The sequence below is a fragment of the Eurytemora carolleeae genome, unplaced genomic scaffold (assembly GCF_000591075.1).
Source record: "Eurytemora carolleeae unplaced genomic scaffold, Eaff_2.0 scaffold1865, whole genome shotgun sequence".
NCBI classification, from domain to species: domain Eukaryota; kingdom Metazoa; phylum Arthropoda; class Copepoda; order Calanoida; family Temoridae; genus Eurytemora; species Eurytemora carolleeae.
This window is the reverse complement of record NW_019397751.1, coordinates 9,783-37,149: the sequence shown is the minus strand read 5'-3', so window position 1 is coordinate 37,149 and position 27,367 is coordinate 9,783. Positions and strand designations below refer to the sequence as shown.

At 33.7% G+C, this 27,367-nt stretch overlaps 2 protein-coding genes across 2 annotated transcripts in view; one reads left to right on the top strand and one right to left on the bottom strand.

Moving 5' to 3' along the window:
- Positions 1 to 1,688: 1,688 nt before the first annotated feature.
- On the bottom strand, positions 1,689 to 6,093 carry LOC111715768 (synaptonemal complex protein 1). Its single transcript, XM_023491139.1, has 4 exons — positions 5,966 to 6,093; positions 3,379 to 4,284; positions 2,041 to 2,748; positions 1,689 to 1,991 (listed from the first exon to the last, which is right to left on the bottom strand). Exons 1-3 carry the CDS (start codon positions 6,076 to 6,078, stop codon positions 2,697 to 2,699), a joined length of 1,071 nt encoding a protein of 356 aa, XP_023346907.1. The 5' UTR covers positions 6,079 to 6,093; the 3' UTR covers positions 1,689 to 1,991; positions 2,041 to 2,696.
- A 3,182-nt stretch (positions 6,094 to 9,275) lies between these two features.
- The window catches only part of LOC111715767 (hypoxia-inducible factor 1-alpha), a 20,405-nt gene continuing 2,313 nt past the window's right edge, over positions 9,276 to 27,367 (top strand). Inside the window, exons 1-16 of the mRNA XM_023491138.1 lie at positions 9,276 to 9,525; positions 10,669 to 10,750; positions 11,367 to 11,435; positions 12,302 to 12,381; positions 13,527 to 13,596; positions 15,822 to 15,947; positions 17,223 to 17,330; positions 18,169 to 18,240; positions 19,832 to 20,010; positions 21,993 to 22,099; positions 22,469 to 22,619; positions 23,499 to 23,823; positions 24,101 to 24,316; positions 25,129 to 25,317; positions 25,907 to 25,981; positions 26,915 to 26,986. Of these exons, the coding sequence (XP_023346906.1) occupies positions 9,452 to 9,525; positions 10,669 to 10,750; positions 11,367 to 11,435; positions 12,302 to 12,381; positions 13,527 to 13,596; positions 15,822 to 15,947; positions 17,223 to 17,330; positions 18,169 to 18,240; positions 19,832 to 20,010; positions 21,993 to 22,099; positions 22,469 to 22,619; positions 23,499 to 23,823; positions 24,101 to 24,316; positions 25,129 to 25,317; positions 25,907 to 25,981; positions 26,915 to 26,986 (1,995 nt within the window). The 5' untranslated portion in view covers positions 9,276 to 9,451. The remainder of the gene's footprint in view (positions 9,526 to 10,668; positions 10,751 to 11,366; positions 11,436 to 12,301; positions 12,382 to 13,526; positions 13,597 to 15,821; positions 15,948 to 17,222; positions 17,331 to 18,168; positions 18,241 to 19,831; positions 20,011 to 21,992; positions 22,100 to 22,468; positions 22,620 to 23,498; positions 23,824 to 24,100; positions 24,317 to 25,128; positions 25,318 to 25,906; positions 25,982 to 26,914; positions 26,987 to 27,367) is intronic.

Below are 27,367 nucleotides of genomic sequence, written 5' to 3'. Positions count from 1 at the left end.
AAATGATTTTACAAAGAAAGAAAGAAGTTTCCAGTTTCAGAGAACGAAAAATGCTAAAAAAACATATTCTGTAGGGAGTCGTCTCTGCAGACACAGGGTACCCATCAAAGGGTGAAATTATAACGACGACCTGAAACTCTTAATGTAAATGTCTAGGGATTCAACAAAGTATAAATTAGTTAGGTAGTTAATATAAACAGCCATAGCTTCGCCACACTTTATATGTGGACCCGGTTTTAAAAATTATCAAACTTGTCATAGCTGTTAAGATCTCTGTTAAGTGGCTCTCAGAATGACCTCCAAGTCCTACGAAACTATCTCTCAGCCTCTCGCTTTGTCTCCAAGCCTACGCCATTCTGTCTCCATGCTCTGCATTTATTGGTCTCAAAAAAAATATTTTGCTTTTACATCCAACAAAAACCTTTTATCAAACAATCTCAACATGATAAAATAGTTTTATCAGAAACAAATCACAAAAGTCTATTTTAATTGATAGTAATACTTACATTTATGTTTTGCTGGGCTTATGGCGGCTCTGCACTCCCTCCCTCTATGGCGTTATGGCTGAACATTGAAATAAACAATTTCACGGTTGTCCGGTTAAATAAATAGAGAAATCCTTCTCCCCTCCCCTTCATTCTTTACTATTATTTTATATCATCTCAAGTATGTCGTTAAAGATAGATGCGCGCAGTTGTTATTATATAACAAACAGAAGAACGCAGCATGATTGTCTTTTTCCATTGAAAATCTTTCTTTATAGATTGAGACTGTAAAGACGACTTGAAACTCTTAAATATGACGATCGCAAGTTTAAATTTCGTGTTCTGTCTTTTAAATACATTTAGTATTTTAATGGTTTATTTAATGTTGCAAAGGAAGAAACACATTTATAGTTGCAGGGAATAATAAATATAAATAAACTGATTATAAATTCACCGTACAGTCGTCTCTGAAGGCTCATCCTATGAGCGTAGCCCTGTAAGAGTCGCAAATATCGATTATTTTTCGGTGCATTCGTGTATAGTTATTATTTCATAATATTTTTGATTTAGTTTTTTAAAATCATATTTCGCTGCAGCGCTGGATTTTCGAACATTCCTGGAAAATGTCGTCTTAATTATCAAAAATCCTCAAAACACGGATAAATCTTTTCAAAAGTAACTATCAGATCATAAGAAACAAAAAATATTCTCAAATATCAGCTTTATACGAATGCGTCGAAAAATAATCGATGATTATTAGTTGTAATATCTGAATGATTTGTTTGAAATTAAATTGATTATTTTACAATCCATGTTGAATACTGCAACTGTCTGAATTTGCATCTTTAATTATGATCTTGCTCTTTTTTAATCCACGATCTGAAAGTTAAATATGCTGTTCTGCAAAAAAAATTACTAATTTTGTGGTTCAAAAGAAATAAAAAACTTTATAGCTTTGAAGCAAGGAAAAACACGAGTTTAAGATTAAAATTATAGAATTAAGCTATTTTACATTGTTTTTTCCAAGTTATCTAAAGTTCTAATTATTTTCAAATTTCAGTAACCATTTGATAATTTTTTTCGCAATTAAGTGTTTGTGAAAAAACCGAATATTTTAAAGACGACATTTATATTCTTAATGAAAAGAAACTGCAACGTAAACATCTTCTAGCATGTAATATTGGTGAAATAATGTCTGACAACGTTCTGAACATCCTCTTTATTTGTATCCAAACAGAATCCTATCAATGTACTTCCTAGGTATCTAGGATGTACGCGAGAACAAAGAGTATACATGGTTTACAGCAAGTTGTAAGGATCGAGCACAGAAAATTTACAAGTTCTTTTTGTTATTCAAATATTTAAGTGATCACAAATGGAAATTCTTAAATGATTGCAATCATTTGTTTCATGTTTGTATAATTTACATCATTTTTAAATTTAAAAAATCTTATTTTTCAATATAAGTTTGTCAAGTTGAAAAAAGTTGAATTTTATATATTAACCCTATTGCGTATCCTGGTTTTCAAGTACCCCAGCGGGGATAGGGTTAAACCTGTCGATCGCCGATCAGAGCATCGGACAATATTACTGAACGAACTAGATTCAAATGAACTAAAAACTAAAAAAGAACGAACAAGTATTTTAGACAATCACAGTGTTAAAGTTATTTATGGTTTGTATAAGTATCAGTATCCACTTGTTCCCTCAGAATTTAGAGTTTTACAACACATCAGCTAGCTGTTGCAAAGATATAAAAAGAGCTAGAAATTAGAACTTGAGGAAAGTGAATCCAGTTCCTTAATTTGAGGATTTGAGGTCTAGGATGCAAGATTTCTAAAACTATAAATAACAAAATTCTGAAGTCTCAATCTTTGTGGGCAATGAATATAATGACACTTGCAGATTCTTAAAATTGTATGACTTTCCAGAGTCAGCATTTTTTGGGGGTTTCTTTTCTTTTTTTAGGCGTTACTTTTGTTCACTTTGTGAATTTTATAATTTACTCAATCTTTATAAATTTCTAAAAAAAACATTTATTCCAAAAATTAAAAAAAAATGAAAGCTGTGAAAATTTTCAAATTATCATGGCTAGGAAATTAGTTTTAAAAAATGATAACGAGCATTCTTTAAGGTGTACCACTGTACCCAAACTAAAGGTTCTTTATAATTTTATTAGAGAGGGACAAGGAACCAACTGATCAGTATATATTAAGTGGTAGCCCCAGGAGCATTCTTGAAGTTTTCAGTATTCATCCTGCATCTAAAACAATATTGATTTTAATTTGAATAAATAGAATCTTTGATATGTACTTTTACAATCATTTTTCTTCTCAACAATTTTCCAAAAGCATCATTTCCTGAGTGGAACTTGTCAAATATCATAAGCAAAGCAATTTATTCACTTTTTGGAAGTTATCCTAAAGTCTTTCAAAGATATAAAAACTGGCAGATATTATTATCATTACATTTTTTATAAACACAGAAATCATAGAAATCTCAATTGTCTATAAAACAGATTTATTTAGTCCCGAAGTTTGGTATAATTTTAAAAATCTGTTCCCGCTTTCAGAATATATTTTTCCGATTCAAAAACAATTTACTATGAGACTGTCAAGTATTACATGTTTGATTGAAAATAATATCCTTTAAACCTTGGTCTGAGCAAAATTGATAGAAATATTTAGTTTTCTATCTGATAATTCATCATTTTCAATTGAAGTGTCTAGAGAAATTATGCATCAGAGACAAGAAAGCAAAATTAACAAAATTAATTTCTTTTCCAAAAAGAAAAACGAAGATATATTTCTGCGCAAATAAAAGGTGTATTACCCTCTTAAAATGGAAGATCATTTGAATGCATGGGGACAGTCCTTTTATTCAGTAAATTTACCTGCGGCTGCAACAGGCCTCATTCTTGTGGTGTTTATTCTTGATCCCATTCATGTCTTTCTCTGTCTCCTTTTTCAATTCTTGTTTGTATGTGGTCAGTTCATGTTGTTGCTCTTTTATCACCTTTGCTAAATTATCGTTTACATGTTTAAATGCAATTTTAACCTCTTCGTAGTTTACAATTTTCTCGTTCAGCACGTTTACAGTTTTCACGAGCTTCGCAGCTTCTTCTGATGTTTTAATGAAATCCATTATGTTTTGGTTGAATAGGATTTTCAACTCTCTCAACTCATTCTCTGCAACATTTCTTTTCTGAATTTCAGCATCTTTCTCTTTCTTAAGAACATCAATTTCACTTATCTTTTCATTCATCCATTCCATTTCTTCCATTCCCCTGGCGTTATTCATTTTCTTCAATCTTCTTCTTTCTTCTTGTTCTGTATGCTGTTCCGTATCTAGAGTAATTATCCTTTGCTCCAGCTCTTCTTTTTCCATTTTCAGAATTTTGTTTTCCTCTTCGTTTTTATTGAGCTGTAGCGTCAGATCAGAGATGACTTCAATCATCCTCCTATTCTTTTCTTTCTCCTTTTCCACTTGACATTGTAGTTGCTCAATATTAGTTCTATCAACCTTTTTGTCCTGTTCCACGTCCTTGTCCACAATTCTCTTTCTATTTTCTTCTTTTCCAGATTTCACTAAAGTGAGAATTTCCTCGATTTTCTTAGCGTTCTTAGCGTTCTCAGCTTTTTCCTTTTCCATCTGAGCTTGAAATTTCTCCATTTTCATATTATTCTCCTGAAAACCCCTTTCCATTCTAGATTTCCATTCGTTTTTAAGGTCGTCTTCCTCTCTTTTCTCTGTAGGTATCCTACATTCAGATTGAACATTGCTGTTAGTCGCTTTCATCCTGCGAGTAAAATCGATTAATATTTTAATTTTCAATATTTAGATAAATTTGGACGATTCCTTTGAAAACTTTGTAATTACGAATATTAGCAAATATGTGCAATCGTCGGATATATCACAATTTTACGCTTTGCCAAAATTTTTAAAACTTTCGAAATCATTTTTACGAACATTTTGCAATTTCTGAATAATTCTGAACAGGAAATATGCGGAACCACGGATATTAATCAAAGATCCAAACCAGCCCAAACTATGAACAATATCAAGATATAAATTTACTTTTTCTTTGAAAACACAAAATTGCTACCTGAGGAAACGATTTTTACAGACTATTTTAAGAAATCAGCTTAAAAATAAGAGAAAAAAAACACAAAAAATGTATACATTTTCTTATATGTGCAAAAAATTAGTAGATCTTGAAAAAATGATCCGGATGAGCGGGGAAGGGCAGGCGGCCATGAGCCACCACTATTTCCCCTTCCGTGCCACATATTAGCTTTTTTCTCTTCCGGCAGCCATGAGCCACCACTATTTCCCCTTCCGTACCACATTTGAGTCTTCTGGGCAAAACTACTTTTTTATACTCAGTCATATTTTTCAAAAATTTCATTGTAAAACAGTTTAAAAATTCAACACACAAAAATTAATCTTAATTAGAATTGAAAAAATGGTTTGAGTTGTGCTTTTTTTGCGTGACGCGGCTGGATTTTTGAAATCACACTTTAAAGGTCCTAAATATACCATTTAAAAAAGTAGTTTTGCCTGGAAGAGTCAAATGTGGTGGTAATTGGAAGGGGAAATAGTGGTGGCTCATGGCCGCCTGCCTTCCCCCGCTCTCCGGATCCGCATGAAAACTAAATTCTCAAGCTGAAAATTCTGTGCGGATAAAATAATAGATTGTGTCAAACTAAAAAAAAAATTGTAAAAATCCAATTAGTTTTTTAACAACGTTTAATACATTTCACAAATTTATGAATGAGACTTAAATCAGTCAGTCAGTGTAAATATCTCGTATGTAAAATTTTAGATATTCAAATCTGTAAACTTAATCTATTTTTTTCACTTTTCTAAATCAATACACTTTGCTTGTTTGTATCCAAAAATGTCAAAACGGCTGAACCGATCAGGCCCAAATTTTGTTTAGGACATCAGTTGACCCGGGGAAGGTTTATGGAAATATAGAATTTCAAAAGTTTGTCTCCAACAATTCTTAATTTTGAAAATCCACGAAAGAAATTTTTAATCTGCACAATTTTCTGTTTCGTTTTATCTTAGAAAAATACTTTAATTGATAAAAAATTGAAATAGAGAAGATGAGCACGAAGAGCCCCGATCAGCTATAGTTTATTAACATTTAAATGATTAAAACAGGGACTATTGATTAGACAGTTTCAAGTGGCCATCCATTGTTCAAATGGTATGTCCGATTCTCGACTGTACAAATCAAACCTTATTTCAATGATTTTCAATGCGGATTTATGCTTGAGTGACGATGAAAGAAATTGTCTGAATTAAAAACTGAAGATAGAAAAACGATGATATTTGGCTCATTCTTATTTAGATAAGACCTGTTGTGAATCGGATGTGGCACTCTAAATATAATAAATGAAGGGCACTTATATTTCAGCTCACACTCCCTTTAATTGGATAGCCATAAATCCCGTTTAAATCTTAAATTCTACCTTTTTACTTCATTGTCTGTTTCAAATCTTTCCATTTTCTTCTTTCTTTTCAGGCTTTTCTTGTTGATATGCTTTCCCTTTCCTTCTCCTGTTCTTGTCTTCTTAATTTTCATTATTTTCTGTAATAACATAAAAACATGAGATATAATCTATATTAAAACTCCATATCAATTCATGTCAATTTCTGATCGTGATAATTAAGCATTAAAACTCGGTGTCATAATTACTTTTAAAGACGACATTGCAATGTAAATATTAACACTATTTTAGTCTCACATTATCAAATAAATTATCATGTAATTGTAGAAAAAGCAAACTGTGATACAAACGAGAAAAATGTTTAAAATTGTACAAAAAATATATAAATAAGTACATGCTGCTAATCAATCTAATTGTACATGCTTTATACTTCATTGTACATTTTAAAGTAAAAAACAAAACTGAAAATTTTGAGAATTTTCTTGCTTTCTTCAGTGCATTTCCGAAATGTTTTGGATAGTTGGGTGTTCCAGTTTTGGCAATGGTCTTCTGTCATCCTTCTATTCTCCTGTTCTTGATCTCCATGAGCTTCATCAAACTATCCGTCTTTTTCAAACACTCAGTCTCCTTGTGCAGCATCACACAGGGATGTAATTTTTCCAGAATTTTGTATAATTAGGGGGAAACTGGTAAATTGGACATTACTGATACTTTTTTCCTTCTTTATGATACTTTTTACCCAAACTTTCATTTATTTTCCCTGAATGAAACCAAATTTATCATCTGGGGGAAAAATTGATTAAAAAAATGGAAGAAAATTGCTTTTTTTGAGAAAATATACACCCCTGGACCATCACAGTCACCTAGGATAAATATACAGTGTGACCCATAAATCTGTGGAATAGACATTAACATTAAACTCAGGAATTGTGCACCAACACATCTCAAGATGCTATTTGCTTTATAAAACCATCTTCTAAACAAGATTACTTAAGAGTCAATTTTCTATTCCACAGTTTTATGGTTTTCCACTGTAATTGGAGAGGGTTTCAAATTTTGTTATGAATTTATTCTGCGATTAAAAAGGTTAGTCTTGAATCTAAATTCATTAGGCTCAAACCTAGACGTCTAAAGTTAGTCAAAGGAGGGAAGTCAAACCACACTTTTTTTACGTATGACCGCAAATGACGTCATATCTAACCAGTGTTTCGTCCGACATTGTTTACATTTTTTGTATTGAGCCACGTCCTGTTGTTTATAGACATAAACCAGTTCACGGAAATTTTTATTTCAAAATTCATCAAGAAAATGCATTTATACAAAATCACCCTATATATTAACTAACATGATGTTGTCTAAATTTGAAAATAGTGTTATAAGGCATCAAAAATACATTTGAAAACACAGAAACAACGCCTGGACGAAAAAAAGGGGTGGTGCGGAAGAAAAATGGTGTTAGACATAACTTGGTCAGTGATTTACAAATTTTTTAATGAGACCCAATTCTCTGATAAATCAATGCGACACTTATTTTAAATCTCACTTGCAATAAAATATTGCAAATTAAACAATACTTATGAAGCTAAAAATTTTAACCTGAATTTTGTCCAAGAACGAGCTCAAATTCTCCCAGTACTCCAGTAAGCTTAAAACACAATCCTTGAAAGAGCATTTTAAAACGAGTTTATTTCATGCTCATTTGAACTATTTTTTGGTTCATTTGAACTATTAATATTTTATATGATATAATCAAAAAAATAGTTCAAATGGACATAAAAATAGTTCAAATGGACAAAAAATAGTTCAAATGGACATAAAAATAGTTCAAATGGACAAAAAAATAGTTCAAATGAGCATAAAAATAGTTCAAATGGACAAAAAAATAGTTCAAATGGGCATAAAAATAGTTCAATGGACAAAAAAATAGTTCAAATGGACATAAAAATAGTTCAAGCGGACAAAAAAATAGTTCAATCGGACATAAAAATAGTTCAAATGGACAAAAAAATAGTTAAAATGTAAAAAGTGTGTTCCTGTAATTGTTATTTATCAATATATTTAGTCAAAGAATCAACTTTTCTGGGAGAAGCAACACACTGGGTCAATACTGAAAATATTCAAAGATACAATTAATGAAGGAGATAAAATGGTGATCCCCTCCCCCAAATGAGCCGTCAATCTTACACCTGAATATTATAATACTTTGACGAATATGATTTAAAGTAACGAAAACTGCAATAACTTAAAATTGTAAAATTGTAAGATTAGATTCAATGGGTCTTTCCTCCCCCCTCCAACCACTCCTATCAATTTTGTACACGACCACTGATTTTTCAGCAAAATTACTAATATTTATCTTTTGTAGGGTTAGTAAGGTTAAGACCATGTTATTCCATGTGTTACATAAATATACATGGAACTCATATCTATATGAGTTCCACGTACAAAATTGATGGAGGGGGGGGGGGGGGGACACGTCTCGATCCAAATAAAAATTTAAATCAGAAAACTATATGATTTTCACTCGAATATCACTATAAATCATTCATTATCAATTGAGCAATGAACACGGTTGTATAACCCGCGCAGGTGTGTAGTGTGTACGTAACGTACTCATTAATTAAAAACCGGTTTTCAAACAGGGGCGGATTTGGATCGAATTGCGTGAGAGGAAGGGGGGGGGGGCAAAAAAGTTTCAGGAAGATATCTATTTTATATGGTACATTTTTATACACGATGAAAAAATTTAGAAGTGTACAGTCGATTTTATCTGTGAATTACATGCACATATAGCATTAAAAAATATCTAACAATTAATTTTTCAAACGCTGCGGGCAGAGGCGTATTCAGGATTAATTCCAGGGGGGAGGGGCTTAAAAATGTGCCAGAAGGGCCAAAAAGAGTTTGGTTAGGCCCCCACCCCTGGATTGCTAAAACTAATTACTAAAACAGGGGCATTTTTTCTTAAAATTTTGTACCACTATGAATTAAAGTTGATTCAACGTTGATCTACTTACTTTAGTTGATTTACGTATATTATAGTTTAATCGAACAAATTAGTGCAAACGATATAGCATATTGCAATTGGTGCTGAGCTCCCCCCCCCACTCCTCCCTCCCCTGCCTCTAAAAATAAATAAAAAACAATTTAACCCCCCCCCTTGAACAAATTCCCGATGACACCCCTTTCAGTCTCTATGTGTATTATTAAATTCAGCGTTGCCAACTCCGAGGAAAGATAATTCCCAATTTCTGTCTTCAAAATTCCCAAAATCAACTTAAAATTCCCCTTATTTATGTTCTCTCTCTCTCTCTCTCTTCTATCCTCTCACCATCAGCTGTTTTAAGTCTAGAAGAAAAAGCAGAACAGACAACTGAAACCGGATCAGCCGTTCAGGCTTGTTAGCTGAAGCTGAAAACCTCAGTTGATATCGAAAGTACGTGTAGTACAAGTTGAGACTTCAAGTTGAACTGAGCCAGGAAGTGAAGTTAAAGCTATTAAATAAAAATGTGTGGTGGGGTGGCAGGTGCTCAAGAACCTTCGCAACGATTTTTGAAGGAATTTTTGAAAGGAAGCAAAAGGTAAACTTTTTTTTTTTTTATAAAGCTTACTCAGGGATTGACCCAATGACGATCATAAAAGTGTCACAATATTCGTTTGTCTATAATATCTATTTCTAATTCGTATGTTCAACTGCGCAGTTCTTATATGTTGCTTTATACGATCTTTCTCGTCCTAGTTGCAGCGCTTCGGGGTCTGTCCTAGAGAACGATTTTTGGATCCCTCCTATCAATTTTGTACATGACCTAGATTTCAACTATTTTCAACAAAAAAATATTTATTTCTTATTATTTCAGGGTTAAGTTGGTTTAAGACATTTTCTGGGCCGAGCGCTGCGGCTAGGACAGGCCTTCAATTTCAAGAATTTTTAACAAAATTATATTATATATTTAGGGTCTGGGCCAAGCGCTGCAGCTATGACAGCCTAGTGGGCCGAGCGCGGCTGCTAGGAAAGGCTAATGGGCCGAGCACGTCGGCTGGGAAAGGCTAGGGGGCCGGGGGCTGCGACCATGTGACCAACTTAATCCTTGTTTTAATTATGAAATGCATGTACAAAATTGATAGGAGGGGGTCCAAAAATCGTTCTCTAGGAAATTACTGCGTCCCCCCCTAGGTTGTCCTAGCCGCAGTGCTGGGCCCAGAATATTACCTTAATCCTAAATATAAATCTTAATTAAGAATAAAAAGCATGTTCAAAATTGAACCATTGTAACCTTTATCAAAAACCGTACACAGGGGGGGGGGGCAGCAGTCCTAGTCCTCTTGCCCCCCCCCCCCCATGCATTAAATCAATGTTGTACATAAAATATGATAGTTAAAATTTAAATAATTTTTGACAGTATGACCCGAGCGCCGCAGTTTGGACAGACTAGAGGTGCCTCTATTGTACCCAATCTATTTATATACTTTACTTGTCTGTCTGTTTGTTTGTATCCAATAAACGTCAAAACGGCTGAACCGATTGGGCCCAAAATTTCCGAAATAAAGTGCCTCCATCAAAATTCGATTTTCATAAAAAAAAAATTTAAAATCCGATGAAAGATATTTAAATATCTAAGAATTTTTTATTGTTTTTCGACAAACAGAAAATGTTTTAAATTGTAAAAAAAGATTGGGCGCAAGCCTAGTAATGTAAATTTGGATTATTTTGTTTTTTTATTCAGGAAACGCATAAACTCTCTGGAAGGGTTGGATGGAAAAGCTGAAAACCAACAGGAAATTCAGGATCTAGGAGCTTTACAACAGGCACGGGAATATATACTATACAATTTTTGGGAAATTTCTCTTCCACGAAAAAAAAATATTTCTAAACATGCTTTTTTTTTGTAAATATTTAAATTCCCAAAAAATATGAATTTATAGGCGGTAAGATTCCCTAAGTAAAACCAGATTCTTTGTTGTTTCGAGCTGGATTTTTGAACGACGGGGTGTCGCCTACGAAACATGACAGTATTAAGACGATTTGAACGTTGTCTTTGATTTTTGACAAGATTTGCTGCATTTATTTTAGAAGTAACATTCTTGAGATATTAATCGCAAAAAATGTGGTCTGCCTTTTCTGTGCCCGAGATTAAAAGAAGTTCGTTCAGATTTCGACAATTTTTGTTTTTAATTAACAAAATTGAAATCTAAACAAAATTCTTAATATCTGCTGGAATAGACAGCACAAAAAGGCAGACCACATTTTGGAAATGCTAGGACTAGGAGAATTTAGTGGTTATTGTTTCAAGAATCATAAATGTTGAAGTAGGTTGACGACTGAATGTCGCAAATAAATTCAAAGAAGTCGTCTTGCTACTTGTTCCTTGGGACACTCGATATGTACACCTTGATTTAAACCAATGTATCCTTGTGTCTTTAGGACAACAGGAAGGAGAAGTCCAGAGATGCCGCTAGGAATAGGAGAGCCAAGGAGAGTGATTACTTTCAGGTGAATGTTTAGTATTACATGCCAAGCTTGGACAACTTCTAGCTTTATTATACGTATATTTTTGTATTATACGCATGTGCATATTTTACATTATTAACCTTTTTTAAATGACTTGCTATGTTTACAATGGTTCGATACAATGTTTGTATAGTAGCTTACTAAATATTTTATGCTTTTTTTAGAAAAATGTATTAATTTTTAAAAAGTTTTCGGTAAAAGCCCAACTGTACTACTGCCAGTGCAGTTTGTGTATACTAATGAAAACAACAAACAATTTAAGCTAGAAATGACATATTCAAAACAAAACAAGAAAGTGCAAACAATGTTTTTGATTTTTTTACTCAAGTTACACATTCTTATTTAAAGGATGGGCATCTGCATATTCAGTATTTAAAGGAACTGGAGAATCTCCCTTTAACTCTACCTAACTCCTGTATTATTTAAAGGAACTGGAAAACCTATTCCCTTTAACTCTACCTAACGCCTGTAATATTTAAAGGAACTGGAGAACCTACTCCCTTTAATTCTACCTAACTCTTGTTTTATTTAAAGGAACTGGAGAACCTACTCCCTTTAACTCTACCTTACTCCTGTAATATTTAAAGGAACTGGAGAATCTCCCTTTAATTCTACCTAACGCCTGTATTATTTAAAGGAACTGGAAGACCTTCTCCCTTTAATTCTACCTAACTCCTGTATTATTTAAAGGAACTGGAGAACCTTCTCCCTTTAACTCTACCTACTCCTGTATTATTTAAAGGAACTGGAGAATCTACTTCCTTTACTCCATCTTGACTCCTGTATTATTTAATGGAATCGGAGAATCAACTTCCTTTAACTCCACCTAACTCCTGTATTATTTAAAGGAACTGGAGAACCTACTCCCTGTAACAGGAACTCCACCTAACTCCCAGATGACCAGCATTGATAAAACATCATTGATTAGGTAATATTATTCTGTAGAGGGGGCTTTAGATAAAAGCTACTTTTGGAAGGAGTGTAGTAGAATGAGTAGATTATTTGAAACTTGAAAGAATAGAATATTGTGAACTTGAGAGATTAAAAATTGGGAACTTGAGAGAGTAGAATATTGGAATTTTGAGAGTAGAATAATGGGAACATCAGAGAGTAAAACATTGGGATTTGAGAGAGTAGAATATTGGGAACTTGAGGGAGTAGAACATTGGGAACTTGGAAGAGTAGAATATTGGGAACTTGGGAGAGTAGAACATTGGGAACTTGAGTGAGTGAATATTGGAAACTTGAGAGAGTAGAATATTGGGAACTTGAGAGAGAAGAATATTGGGAACTTGAGTGAGTAGAACATTGGGAACTTGAGAGAGTAGAACATTGGTAACTTGAGTGAGTAGAATATTGGGAACTTGAGAGAGTAGAATATTGGGAACTTGGGAGAGTAGAACATTGGGAACTTGAGTGAGTAGAATATTGGAAACTTGAGAGAGTAGAATATTGGGAAATTGAGAGAGTAGAATATTGGGAACTTGAGAGAGTAGAACATTTGGAACTTGAGTGAGTAGAATATTGGAAACTTGAGAGAGTAGAATATTGGGAAATTGAGAGATTAGAATATTGGGAACTTGGGAGAGTAGAACATTGGGAACTTGAGTGAGTAGAATATTGGAAACTTGAGAGAGTAGAATATTGGGAAATTGAGAGATTAGAATATTGAGAACTTGAGTGAGTAGAATATTGGGAACTTGAGGGAGTAGAATATTGGAAACTTGAGTGAGTAGAATATTGGGAAATTGAGAGATTAGAATATTGAGAACTTGAGTGAGTAGAATATTGGGAACTTGAGGGAGTAGAACATTGGGAACTTGAGGGAGTAGAATATTGGAAACTTGAGAGAGTAGAATATTGGGAAATTGGGAGATTAGAATATTGAGAACTTGGGAGTTAATCGAAAACTGGAATTTTCTGGAAAGAGATTAATGGGAATATAGAACGAGGGATATTAGGGATAAGGGATATCAGAATATTGGGAACTGGAGGGGAGGATTGTAGCACACCATAACTAGTTATATAAGTTTGCACGGTCCGTTACACGTGAATTAAAATATTTCTGCCTAGGCTCAGTGTTGCGTATCTACAGAGCAGAAGTCTAGTTGCTAACGGGGGTATTCATATACCCGATATCAAGGTTAGTGTACCTCAGGCCCAGGGGCATAGGCCAATTTTCAATATTTATACCCTAACCCTCCCGCCTCCTTCCCTTCCTTTTCCCTTCCTCAGGGTTGGGAAAACCCGTTTTTTTTCAAACCCCAGCCCAGTTTTTTTTAGTTTTGTGGTTTTTTGGAGCAGTTTTAGTAATGTAAACTCCCTGATAGTCAATATCATAGATAGTAGACCTCATTTCAGGAAGAAAAGGCTTAAAAATAGAAAAATTCGAGAAAAAAACCTAAGAAACCCCTATCTTCTTAATCTTCCTGACAGAAACAATCACAACAACTGACGAGGGTCAACCAAGACCGAAATATATTTTCAATTAATGTGGAACTAACATCTACTTTTTTTACTCTACAGAAGTTTGGTCCGTCATCATCACCGAATTTTAAACCTAAAAAACACTTTCAGGTTTTTAAGTGGGGAAAATTTTTCTTTGGGTGGTTTTTTTTTGGGATTTTTTTTTGCTTACTCGGTCCTTTCTCCCCCTGCCTGGGGTAAGGTTTACCCGTACTGTAATTTGTACTATTAGGATACACGTGGCTAGTCTGTTCTCAGGGGTGCATTTTCTTTAAGGAAATTATCCTCCCCCTCCCCTTTTTAAAATTCCGTAGATACTACCTTTTTTCAAGCACACTCTGTCCCCCCCCATCCCCCAAATAAGGATTGGTGTACTTGATTTGTCCTATGAAGACTGTAGAGGCTACTCTACACGTGGATATTTTACTCTCAGGGGTATACTTACAGTCAAGGAGTTTCCCCCCCTTCCCCCAAATAAGGATTGGTGTACTTGATTTGTCCTATGAAGACTGTAGAGGCTACTCTACACGTGGATATTTTACTCTCAGGGGTATACTTACAGTCAAGGAGTTTCCCCCCCTTCCCCCAAATAAGGATTGGTGTACTTGATTTGTCCTATGAAGACTGTAGAGGCTACTCTACACGTGGATATTCTACTCTCAGGGGTATACTTATAGTCAAGGAATTCCCCGCCCCCTCCCCTTCCTAAAAGTTTGTAATAGGAGTGTTTTTTGTTCGGGGGAGGGGGGTCTGAAAATATTGTTCGCACTCTATAAGTAACATAATTGTGACATAAATCAGTGGTTAAAAAAGCAAATTTCATGGACATCAGTACATAAAAGACTGTAACTTTTAAACTGTTTTGACTAGAAATCGCGATCTTAATAAAAAAGTTGAATTTGCTTTTTTTGAAGGTTATAACTTATGAATTAGAATTGTACACTTTTTATACAATATTTGCGCCTCCATATCAAACAAATGGCTCAACCATATTCAAAAATATTTGTTTAATTAGTTCCCTCTTAGATAATTAAAGGGGAGCACGATCATTTGCTATCAATTCACTTGCTATTAACTCACTTGCAATCGTCTCATTTACTAACAACCTCACTTGCTAGCCCATCATTTGCTATCAATTCACTTGCTATCTGTTTCACTTGCTCTCGGCCTCACCTTCTCTCGCCACATTTGCTCTCCAGCCTCACTTGCTATTGGGTCAATTTGCTATCAGGCCTCATTTGCTATCAAAACGTTTGCTCTCCAGTCTCAACTGCTATCAAAGCTGATCTACTGTCCAAAACTATCTTTATTTTGAATTTATTTGTAGTTGGCTATATTTCGAAAATTGTTTTCTTCCAAAAAATGACTTTTTAAAATCGAATTTTCTATATTCGAGTTTTTAAGAAATTCCCCGGGCAACGCTGGGCACTTCGGCTAGTTTTGTATTTTTCTTGCATTAAATGTTGTTATCAGCATTAATGCTGTATGGGAGTATTTACTTCAAGAGATAACAGTATTAGGGTTAATTTGTTTTTGAAGGATTTCAAGGATAAGGAATTCTTATGAATTGCTCTTTTATATGCTGGATATTTTCAAAATATTTTTATGCTTTACTTCAAACAAAATTATGAAGTTTATAAACCTTCAAATTTAGTATACTACTAGAGCTGAGGTTACTCTCTACACAATTCCCTTTTCCTAAAAATTATTTATTTATTATGGCAAACTTAAAACCATATACAGAGTTTTAGACATCACAGCCGTCAGCACCTTTCTTGCACCTTCCTTAGTAAATGTAAAGGAGAAGGTAAATTGTGTTTAATTAAATTTATCCCCGTCAACATGGGATAGAATATGGCCAAATTTTACTATTTTAGATCTAAAAAAAGATTATTTTTGTAGGAGGAGCTGCAGGGATGCGAAGTTGACATCCTTAGATCCCTGAACGGGTTCGGATTGGTTCTCTCCGACACCCAAGAGGTGGTGTACGTCAGCAACAACGTCTCAGATTACATTGGACTCACTTCGGTAGGTCATCATTGAAAAGATTTCTCTGAAAAAAAATCTGATTTTAGTTTGATATTTAGCTTTTTTTTTCAGAGGAAAAGGAAGTTATTATGAAAGTGTTCATAAAGTGTATTGTAACGGCTGGACAAAATTAGCTTTTTTTAAATGACGGAACCCATGGGTTTCCAGAGGGTGATACAGGCTAAAAAACATTCAAATTTTGTTTTCTTTCTTAGATTTAATTTTTCTCAGAATTTTTTTCTAAATGTTTTTTTAAACCTTGTCTAAGAGAAATTTTTAACAGAATATTACTATTCGATTTAATCAAATCGGGAAGAGCATTCTGCAAAATCAAAATTCATTAAGCTTAGAACCTTCAGTAGCCGACGAATTTGTAGGATTGTAATCCTGCATAGGGGACGTCACATTAACATCTGGCGTACTCTGCCTTTTTGCCTAAATGCTTTTTTCTCCAGTTGCCCAAAGGTCGACTTGGTACTTCAAAATAAAAATAGTGGGCATATAATAACGTCCAATGGCGGTCTGGAATCCGGGCACGTTCGCTAGAATTACATTATGACATCAACTGTTGGCACCAGGAATGATTGAGTCGCGTACAGATTAAACTTACACTTTTTAGAATTTGACTCTATATTCTCTTATCATATTTAAGAAGATTTTTAAAGTTTTTTGAAAAAGTTTCTTTTCCTTCGATGACGAAACTATGCAAGCAATTGGCATAAACCATAAAAAAAATGATTTTTCAGAAAAAATAAACGATGTTTCAGAAAAAAATAAATGAATTTTTAAAGTAAAAGATAACAAAAAGAATGATAAAACTTTACTTTTAATGTATTCATTTTCTTCTCCATTTTATCAAAACATTTAAATTTTTTATTTTTTTTATGAAATTATGATTATTGCCATAAAACGTTAGTTTGCTTGTATACACTTTTGGGTCGCACTCTATAAGTAACATAATTGTGACATAAATTTAATTTAGGAAAGGAAATATTGTTACAACTTCGCTATGATTTGAATTAAGTTTGTTAAACCAAAACTGACAAAAAAGTTTGATATAGTGTCACGAAATAAGTAGAGTAAATCTAATGTTAACCAACAGATCATACTTTACTTAAATTTTAGGATTAATCTGATGAGTAAAAGTAAAGTTTGATAGGGTTTGTTTACATTTTTGAGTGACGTATTACGACAGTTCTTAGAATATTAATATTGTATCATTGATATCTCGGACAGATTAAGTATCAAATTATATTCTTGATTTCTAATATTTAGTTTGAACTCTTGGGCCAGTCTCTGTCTGATTTCATTCATCCTTGTGATCATCCTTCCCTCAAGGACCTCATTACAAACATCCAGGAAAACCAGGACAAGCATGTAATGGTAAGTTTATGAACCAGGACAAACATGTAATGGTAAGTTTATGAACCAGGACAAACTTGTAATAGTAAGTTTATGAATTAAGACAAGCATGTAAGAGTAAGTTGATGAACAAGGACAAACCTGTAATGGTAAGTTTATGAACTAAGACAAGCATGTAATAGTAAGTTCATAAATTAAGACAAGCATGTAAGAGTAAGTTTATGAACCAGGACAAACCTGTAATGGTAAGTTTATGAGCTAAGACAATCATTTAATAGTAAGTTTATGAACCAGGACAAACCTGTAATGGTAAGTTTATGAACCAGGGCAAACATGTAATAATAAGTTTATGAATTAAGACAAGCATGTAATAGTAAGTTTATGAACCAGGACAAACCTGTAATGGTAAGTTAAGGAACCAGGACAAACCTGTAATGGTAAATTCATGAGCCAGGAACCAGGACAATTATATAAAGATTACTCGTGATCAATTGAAGGAAACTGTATTATTTAATATTTCATTCCAATTTTATTATTATTTCATTCCAATTTTATATTCAATTTTATTTTTTAACTAAGTGCTGATTCTAAATTAATGAATGAATAGGTTTCACTGAATCGTTTCTTTTTTGTGTGCATTTGTTAAAACAGATCTTTAACGTGTGTTATTTTTTTTTTACGATGCATTTTGAAAATTGTTTTAAAATTTTTTTAAAAATCTGCACCAAAAATTAAATGATTCATGTTTATTCGTAGTCAAAATGCTAATAATTACTTTTAATGCTGTTAAAAAGCAAAGATAAAAAACTATTATAGAAGGATAAAAATATCATTGAATATTTATTGAATATTATTCTAGGCCTATGTAAGGATAAAGTGCACCATTACTGAGCGAGGACGTATGATAAACCTAAAGCAGGCCAACTATAAGGTGACCTATTGAAGACTCAGGGGCGTTATTTGGTTAACAATTTAAAAAAAATACTTTTCATTTTCTTGCACAAATAATCAAAAATTATTTTCCCCCTGTGTGGGTTGGTAATTCAGAAAAATATATACCCATGTAAGACTAATGTTGTATATCTATCTGTATAATATATAATGTAGAAATCTCCTGGTTTTTAATCTGAACTCCTTGATCTTCATGCTTCAAATTATATTTATGGAACTTGGTGGAACCACGGGAATGTTCTTACGTTCTTAGCTTGGTTTAAACATTCTAAATTTAGTGGGTGGACTTTTCTTGGAATAATTCAGTTTCCATTCAAAGCTGGGTTCCCGAGTCAGTAACAATAAATGTATAAAAGAAAATATTTCAAGCTCTTTGATTGGGATGTTAGGTTTTGAATGCGTCTTTATCTGAAGGTTTTTTCTCTATCGTTTCTTGAATAATTTTTCTTTAACAATCAATTTCTTTGTTCTATTTTTAGGCTACCAACTACATATTTTATCTATTCATATATCCATCTTTATCTTTTATATATTCTTACTTTATTAAAGGGACTGTAAAGGAAAAATGAAAGGGGGTATAGGCTGAAAGCTAATCACTTTAGCTCTTGATCGCACCCATGAAAGTTTTATCTGATGTTCCTGTCTCGAAAAATTGATTTAAAACTGTGTTGCAATTATACGAAAGTTCATATATGTAAAATTTAGAAAATCTTAAATCATGTGACCCGAGATGAAAACTTTAGAATGAGATATCCTTAATCCCGATCGGTTAATTAATCTGGAGATTAATAACAAGAGGAGAACAAGCATTATTTAATCTCGAGATTAAGAAAAAAAGTGGATCAAGTCTTAATCCCGATATCCACCATATTCAAAAGTTCCCAGCTCAGAACTATCACTAATGGCAGAACAGTATACTGATCACGTGTCTCCGCCTATATCACGTGACCACTTTACTGGTCAAGTAATACGGAAGTATAAATAATATTATGAATTAAATCTATTAAAAATAGAAATAACAAATATAAAATTAGAATTGGAGTAAACCTAAGTAACAATTAGCTTTCTCTGGGATATCATAGTTTTCAGATTGGTTGCATATTTGCTGAATTTGATCTATTTAAACCCTCTAATTTTATACAAAATTGTATATATATTAATTTTCGTATAAATTTGACACAGTTCTATATCAATTTCTCGAGATAGGAACATCAGATATAACTTTCATGGGTCGCGATCGAGAGCTAAAGTGATTAGCTTTCAGCCTATACCCCCTTTCATTTTTCCTTTAAAGTCCCTTTAATCTATCTTTCATTCTATTTACTTATCTATTGTATTTCTATTTATGCATTTATCATATCTTGTTCTATCTATCCATCTTACTATCTATTTATCTATCCAACCTAAATTTATTTATCCATCTGTCTTTCTATCAAAATATCCTGGATCAGTCTATATCTAATCTATTTAGCCTTCAATCAAACTAACCTATCTACCTACCTATCTATGTATCAATTTATATCCATCCATCCCTCTATCTATCTCTCTACCTCTCTATCTCTCTGATCTAGGTGTTGAGGATAGAAGGACGGGTCCGACGTTTGCCCTCTACTGGAGCTGGAGGATTAACAGGGCGTATCCTGATGGGGATTGCAACCTTGATTAACACTGAGATGATCCTGGAGTGCGGGAAGGGATCCTTCATTACCAAGCACAAGGAGGACATGAAGATGGTCGAGGAGGATGGATGGTAAATATTTTATTAAAGGAATCCTTGACGTAATTGGTTGGTTTTCCATCAGTTGTCAGATATAAAACATGAATATCTTAGTGTTGCCTATCTTTAAAGGGTACAGTTGTAGATGTTAAATCCAGAATTACTACAATTGACGTAGACGTAATCTAAAATGCAATATAACAACATTTGTAAGCATAATAATTCGCCCCCCCCCCTCTAAATTGATTCTCAAATCCAGTGCTTAAAATCCGGATCCGGATCCAAGGGGTAAAATATCAGCTAATAACTGCAACAAAAAAAACTTTTTTACTCCTAAAACCCAAATCTGAACTTTTGAAAAAAGAGATTATAAAAGTTACTTATTTCTGAATGGTTCATCAAGTTTTAGGATAAAAATAAGCGGGAAAAAATAAAACCAAAAATTTGAAAATTATTTTTTGTTAAAAAAATTCAGTAAATCTTAAAGAAATGACCTAGATCCGGATTCATTTTTTTCCAGTCTGGATCCAGGATCCGGATCCGGATCCGCATCAAAATTAAATGGATCCTAAGCACTGCTCAAATCAGACATAGTATTAGGCTTTAGTTTTTTTTGCTGACATAAGGATGAATATTACGTGCCTAAACTGAAAAAAAAATCTTTAATGAATGACATAGTTTACTAAAGTAGTATTCATCACGTTTTCATATTATTAAATCGGGCTAGGTTTATTAATTATTTAGATCCCTCAAAAAAAAAACTTAGGATCCGGAACCGTTGGATCCTCAACATTTTGCTTCCTGAATCCAAGGGGCAAAAAATCGACAAAAACTGGAGAGAAACTTTTTGCTCTCAACCCCTGAATCTGAAATGTTAAAAAAGAGATTCTAAATTAAAATATCCTTATCTTTAAAAGACTTACAATTTTTAGTATTTAAAATGAAGCAAAAAAAGAGAAAAAATAATTTGAAAATTCTTTTTTTTACCAAAAAGAAATCAGTAAATTTTCAAGAAATGTTTATAACCTAGATCAGGATCCATTTTTTTCAGGACGGATCCAGGATCCGGATCCGCATCAAAATTAAATGGATCCTTAGCACTGGTTTATATTTTTGTGGTGTAGTTAGTATTACGTTCAGGGTTATATACAGGGTGTCCCAATAAACATGGGAATGCAGAATCTCGAAATCGTCTCTGTTAATAATTAGCGTTGTGTTACCTAATTTCAAAGGTCAACATAAAGTTACGTCTGCTTGAGTATATTTCATGTTAACGGTAAAAGACTGTTTTGTTCAATGTAAAACATTATATGATGTTCTGAAACATTTCTGGAAGAGAAACAACCCTATGTTGTATACACGAATATCTGTTATTAACTACAACATAATATATGCAATAAAATCATAACTTAACATATTCTGAATTCTATCAGACTGATTTTTGTTTTCTAGTAGGCATCACCATACTAAATCGAAAAATCGTTCACAAAGATTATATTTAAATTGTCACTGAATTTCCATGTTTATTGGGACACCCTGTATTTTCAATTTTCAAGTTAGAAATCCCCTGGCCCTCCTTCATAGGAGGAAATGATTTTAGTTGGATAATGGCAAGTTTTTCACCCTTTTCACCCAAATATTTTTTAACCTCTTGAGTTATTTTTGTTTGTCATTACATTGAACGAATACGTCCTAATTCAGATTGAATGTCGTCTCATATATCGAAACACTGAATGGAATTACCAGTGGAACCAACCATGTTTGGGCTGCGTCTCAAATTCTTGAAATTCGGCCTTTGGTCTATTATTTGGTGGGAATGATTTTTTACGAAAAAAATATGCCCATAATCTTGCTTGTTGCTAGTTAATTTTAAGAAATGCATAGATGACACATTTACATTTTGGACTTTGACAAATTTATGGAAAAAAGTGTTAAAACGAAGGGGAGGGAAAGGGGAGGGTTGAAGGGGAGGGGATAGCAACACCACATCTTACCTAAAATCCTTGCTACCCTAGGCTATCTGAGGATGGTGGTTACTCCTCTACTAAACTATCCGGGAGATCATTCTTCGATCTAGTTCATGCTCAGGATATTCAGAATATATTGCAGCCATTCAAAAACCGTAAGTTTTGGAAGTTAAATAATCAATCGTTCAATTAATCAATCAATCATTGCACACTTGTATAACGCCCTTAAATATCCTTCAACTCTATTATCCGTTCTTAACCCCCCCCCCCCCCACACACACACTTTTTTGTTATTCTTGAGCAGTTCAATTAAATCTTGAAGTGTCGGCTATTTTTTTTTGGGGGGGGGGAGGGGAGGGGTCCAGAAGCTTTTAATATTCTTTTTTATTCTTGAAATCTTTATTGCAAGCTTTCCTACATTTGTATGAAAAAAAACTAAATTTAACAGTAGGTTCTTGCCATTTTAGTGTAAACATGAAAAAGGATAAAATTCTTTTTCTCCAAATAAACCCAATTTTGTTAAGTTCGTGAGCATGGACAGTGTGAGACCGGACCCTACCGCCTACTGTTGGGCGGAGGCGGATACGCCTGGGTACAGACCAGGGCGGTTCATAATACGCCGCGGCGGGGGAGCAGCAAAACAACAAGCATAACCTGCCAGCACTCACTTATTACGTAAGGATTATAAAACACAATCGTTAGAGTGGCTTCTTTCTAATCTAGCAATGTATTAATTTCAGATTTCCTGTTGAGCCAAATTCTAAAATATTGTAGAACTGTCAAAACGTTTCATTGAATGACTGGTGTTTGCTAATTCAATAATAATCAAATGTTAATATGCTGAGGTCTTCTGTCACTGATTTTTGATTTTTGATTTGCAGAACAAAGTCATAAATGTACGGGGTTGAAAGTCCAAGATTACAAAAGAAAATTTATATTTGTGAAATATAAACAAGTATTATTTTTTAATTAAAAATAAATTCTGAATGAAATATATCTGTTTATATATTCAAAGGAAAAATTAAGCTTGCCCATCTTTTTACAAAATGATACGTTTATCTAATTTTCATTTATTCCTCTGGGTCTTGTATATTTGAAAAATATTCACATAAAATCATGTTAAGGACTTAGATAACCTTTTTTTTGAACTAGCTTGGGAACCCAGCATTGTCTGGAATATAAAATTTCTCAGTATAAGTCTACTTCCTCAACTTTCGAATTTAAATTTCCGAACCAAGTCAAAAAAAAAACATTGTTCTAGCGATTTCCCTCTAATCATAACTCTAGGCGAATCAGTCAAGGGGTTCCTGAGTTATGATTGCACATAAACAAAAAAGACCAACATAGATTACTACTTCATATATTTATAGAATATAGATTACCCTGTAATTGTGCCATTACAGATTGACGTTAAGTATTAATCTTCTAATATAGGAACCCACAAGTTGACTTGAATAAAATATGCCATCATTGTTACAGAGTTTTCTGAAACCATTGTAGCTCTCTGTCACCTGACAATTACGCTAATAGTCTCTTAAAAAATGTTTAATCTAGGGAAAGTTTGGAGTCGGAGACCATCTTAGCTCTGGTTCAGACAGAGGCTGCCGGAGACAAGGTTAAACCCAGGGTAGTTGTAACACTGGATATGGGGGTTGATGAAACCTTCAACCTGGAGAACCCGGAGAACATGAACGAGATCCTGGAGATGCTGGAACAGGACGCAGAGGAGCTTAAGATGATGGACGAGGAGAAGAAGGTGAAAGAGGAGCTGGAGAAGATGGAGGAGGTGGAGAAAGTTGAGCTAGTAGAGCAGGAAGAGGAAATGGATCAAATGGAGGAACTAAATGTTGTGTTTGAGTTGTCTCCAATGGAGTATCAGGTTTGGTTTATGTATTGGCTGATATATTGAACATTTTTAAACTAATTAATTCTCCGAAACCACTGCCCCTTCCCCCAACCTGTTCATTAAAACAGTTAAAAATCAATTTAAACCCCATATACATTTAAATTGAATTAAAATATTATCAAATTTTTATTGAAAGATTTATTTTGATTGATTGACTGGCTTAATGATTAATTGTGAATAATGATTAATTTATTAACTAACGGGATTATTGATTGATTGATTGATTGATTGATCGATTGATGGTGTTCAGGATCTACTTGCTGACCATGTAGCCCCAGACATGTCCTCTGTAAGCATTAACACAAGCCCACCCAGAACCTCAGTAATCATGAGCCGTGAAGGAGCTAAACTTACTCCGGTTACAGCTCAGATCTTTGTATCCTCTCCTGATAGTACCTGGAGTTCTGGCAGCCCTGGAAGCCCTCAACTGACTTGTGAGGACATTTGTTCCTCTCCTGAACCCCAGGTAGATAGCTGTTGTTCATTACAACATTAAAGTATAGAGAAATGATATTAATGCCGAAGATCAGGATCCATTTTTTTACAAGGTGGAGCCGGGACCCGGTTATATTTGATAGGATCCGGGTTTTTTAACAGGATTGATCAAGACCTTGGTTTAACCTTTTGCTGGTCCGATCCAGGATCCGGATCCGAGATTATATTTGAATGGAATGGATCCTAAGAGTAGAACGAAATCTTCCCCCCTATAAAAACTTTTAATCTAATTTTGGAGATTTATTTTATTTTTTTTAGATTGGCGTTTCTTATACGCAAATATATTTTAGTAACAAAACAAACTAAATAATTACTTACACTGCACCAATTACTTTCTCATATACACAACCAAATGTTAAAAACCTTGAGACGTTTCAATTCTGAAGATCAAATAGTCAAAGTTTGGAATATCAATACCAACAAATTGCAAACGTGAAGAAAATTTGAAGTTCTAGATAAGTGTACAGTCCATACTCCATATAACCTTAACCCTTTTTCAGTTAAAGCTGAGCAGTATTTCAAACTTACCGTTTCGAGAAAAAAAAGTATTAAGCAGTCAGAAATTTTTCAGTATTTTTGTACTTTAAAAAGCTTTAAAAATGTTATTTGGACTAAATTTGATAAATTGGAGAAGTTTTTGACACGAGAAAACAAATGAATTTCCCCACCCCCTCTCTAAATAATTTATCTCCTCAAATGTTAACTAGGTTTGTGCGGGTTTGCTAACACCAAGTTAAAATTTAGTTACAAAATTTCCCCTAAAATATACTAGTTTCATGCCAGGTACTTGGTACTGGACGGAGATTGAGCTCTGACCTGGAGAATCTGTCTCCGTTCATCGGAGACGAATGTGTTCCTCTGAACAAGACCGAAACCTTGTTCCAACCGTTAAACTTGGATTCCTTTGATGATCTGGAATTTACCGACAATATATTCGATCTCACCGTTAATACAGACGGTATATTTTACAAGGTAGGAATTGTACTGCACCAGTTTTTTAATCTACGTTTCCTGTATCTAGGTTCTTAAATCTATTTAGGTTCCTGTTTCCAGGTTTCTGTATCATGGTCTCAGTATTTAAGTTTCTGTAAACAGGTTTCTGTATCCAAGTTTCCGTATCCAGGTTTCTGTATCCAGGTTTCTGTATCCAGGTTTCTATATCCAAGTTTCTGTATCCAGGTTTCTGTATCCAGGTTTCTGTATCCAGGTTTATGTTTCCAGGTTTATGTTTCCAGGCTTATGTATCCAGGTTTATGTATCCAGGTTTATGTATCCAGGTTTCTGTATCCAGGTTTCAGTATCCAGGGTTTCGTACCCAGCGTTCCGTATCCAGGTTTCTGTATCCAGGTGTCTCCTTTACAATGGTTCTGACAAGTAGTATGAAGACATTTTAAGCTAGATCATGCTATTCTATTGGGTAAAAAGTATGATATAGAATGAAAAAATTTGCATTTTGACGTACAATTTTTCATTTTTTAACCCAAATCATCAAAAATCATCCCCCCCTCCCCTGAAAAATGTATACCTATAATATATTCTATTTCTAAAACCTGATGTTAAGGTTGACAATGACGAGGACAGTATACTAATGGAACCCCAGAGTAAGATCATGTGGAGTGGATTGAGTGTATCTCAGGTCAACACTTGTTTACTAAACATTATTTTTGATCACTTCTTACTAAATGGAAAATAAAGGACATGAAATAGGATAATAATGTACACAGATTTTCCATTAAAAACGATTTTTTTTGTATTGCATTTTGGGTACCTCAAAATATTCATCAAAAAATTATTAAATTATTTTGTCACTTCAGTATTTTGTATTAAAAATGTCGAGTTTTAATGTTCAGGGAAAGTTACTAGTTAGTTAGTTAATTAGTTAGTTTGTGTGTTAATTTATTCATTTTTATTTATTAAATACAAGCTAAATGGCCCGGCGTTGCCCGTGGAAGTTTTAAAGAAATTGAAATTTTTTTTTGATTTTTGAGAAAAAACGGTTTTTGAAAAATACAACTTTTAGAATTTTTTTAGTCTATGTACCCATGGGTTACCTCTAGAAATGTCAGCCCATTCGGTCCAGCCGTTTGGCCGGCCACAGTGAACAATGAATATATATACAATTGTCTTGTTTTATTATAATAATATAGATAACCGTGTATAAATAGAGAAGTACTGATTGATCATAAAGTAATCAATAATCAAAGCTTTTAATGTTCTTGAGGCCGAATTTAAATAATTTGAGCCGCGGTTTAAATTAAAGCCGCGGCTTAATAATGGTTGGTTTCACTTATAATTGTATCAAATGTTTCAAGATTTAAGCCGGCGCTCAATTTTACCCGGGTTTGGGCGGATTTAAGCCGCTACTTAAATTCTTTAAATTCGGGTTTAAAAAATAAAAAGTTTGTACTTTAGACGTACGCAAGGAAAGATCGAAAATGTCCTTGAGGCCAGTACTTTTGGAGTCATATCTTGCAAAATTGTGAAACAGAGGTCACAGGAGTCTGACATTTGGGGATGTGTGCGAATTTTAATAGGCCATTAATTTCAATTCAACTTGATTTGATTTTAGGATTCCGGAATCTCTGTATCTCCTGGGTTTGATCCTGTTTCTCCTGATCTACTGTTCTCTCCCGTTCAGCAGGTTAGAGTTCAGGGATTAAGGAGGATTAGTTGGACTAGTCTTTCTTGTCTTTTAATACTTTATACGCCAAAATTCTTTATTTGTTTATTTTCCCCCGATTGTTTTTTTCGCACAAAAAAAAACAGATGGGTAAAGGCGAAGGCGAAGGGGAATTTTTTCAAGAAAATACGTATATTTCTTTTTACATTTACAGTCTACTGTAAGTTTTATAGACTGTAGTACACAAATTGTGCACTGTACTGAGCAATTTTTAAGAAATACAGAATTTAGCTCTAGTACTGTTAAATAATTCGGACTCTAAACTGCAAACATGTGAGTTTAACTTAAGACTTTTTGCTTGAACTGATATTTTATATTTCTGAGTGACAGAATGTCAAAAAG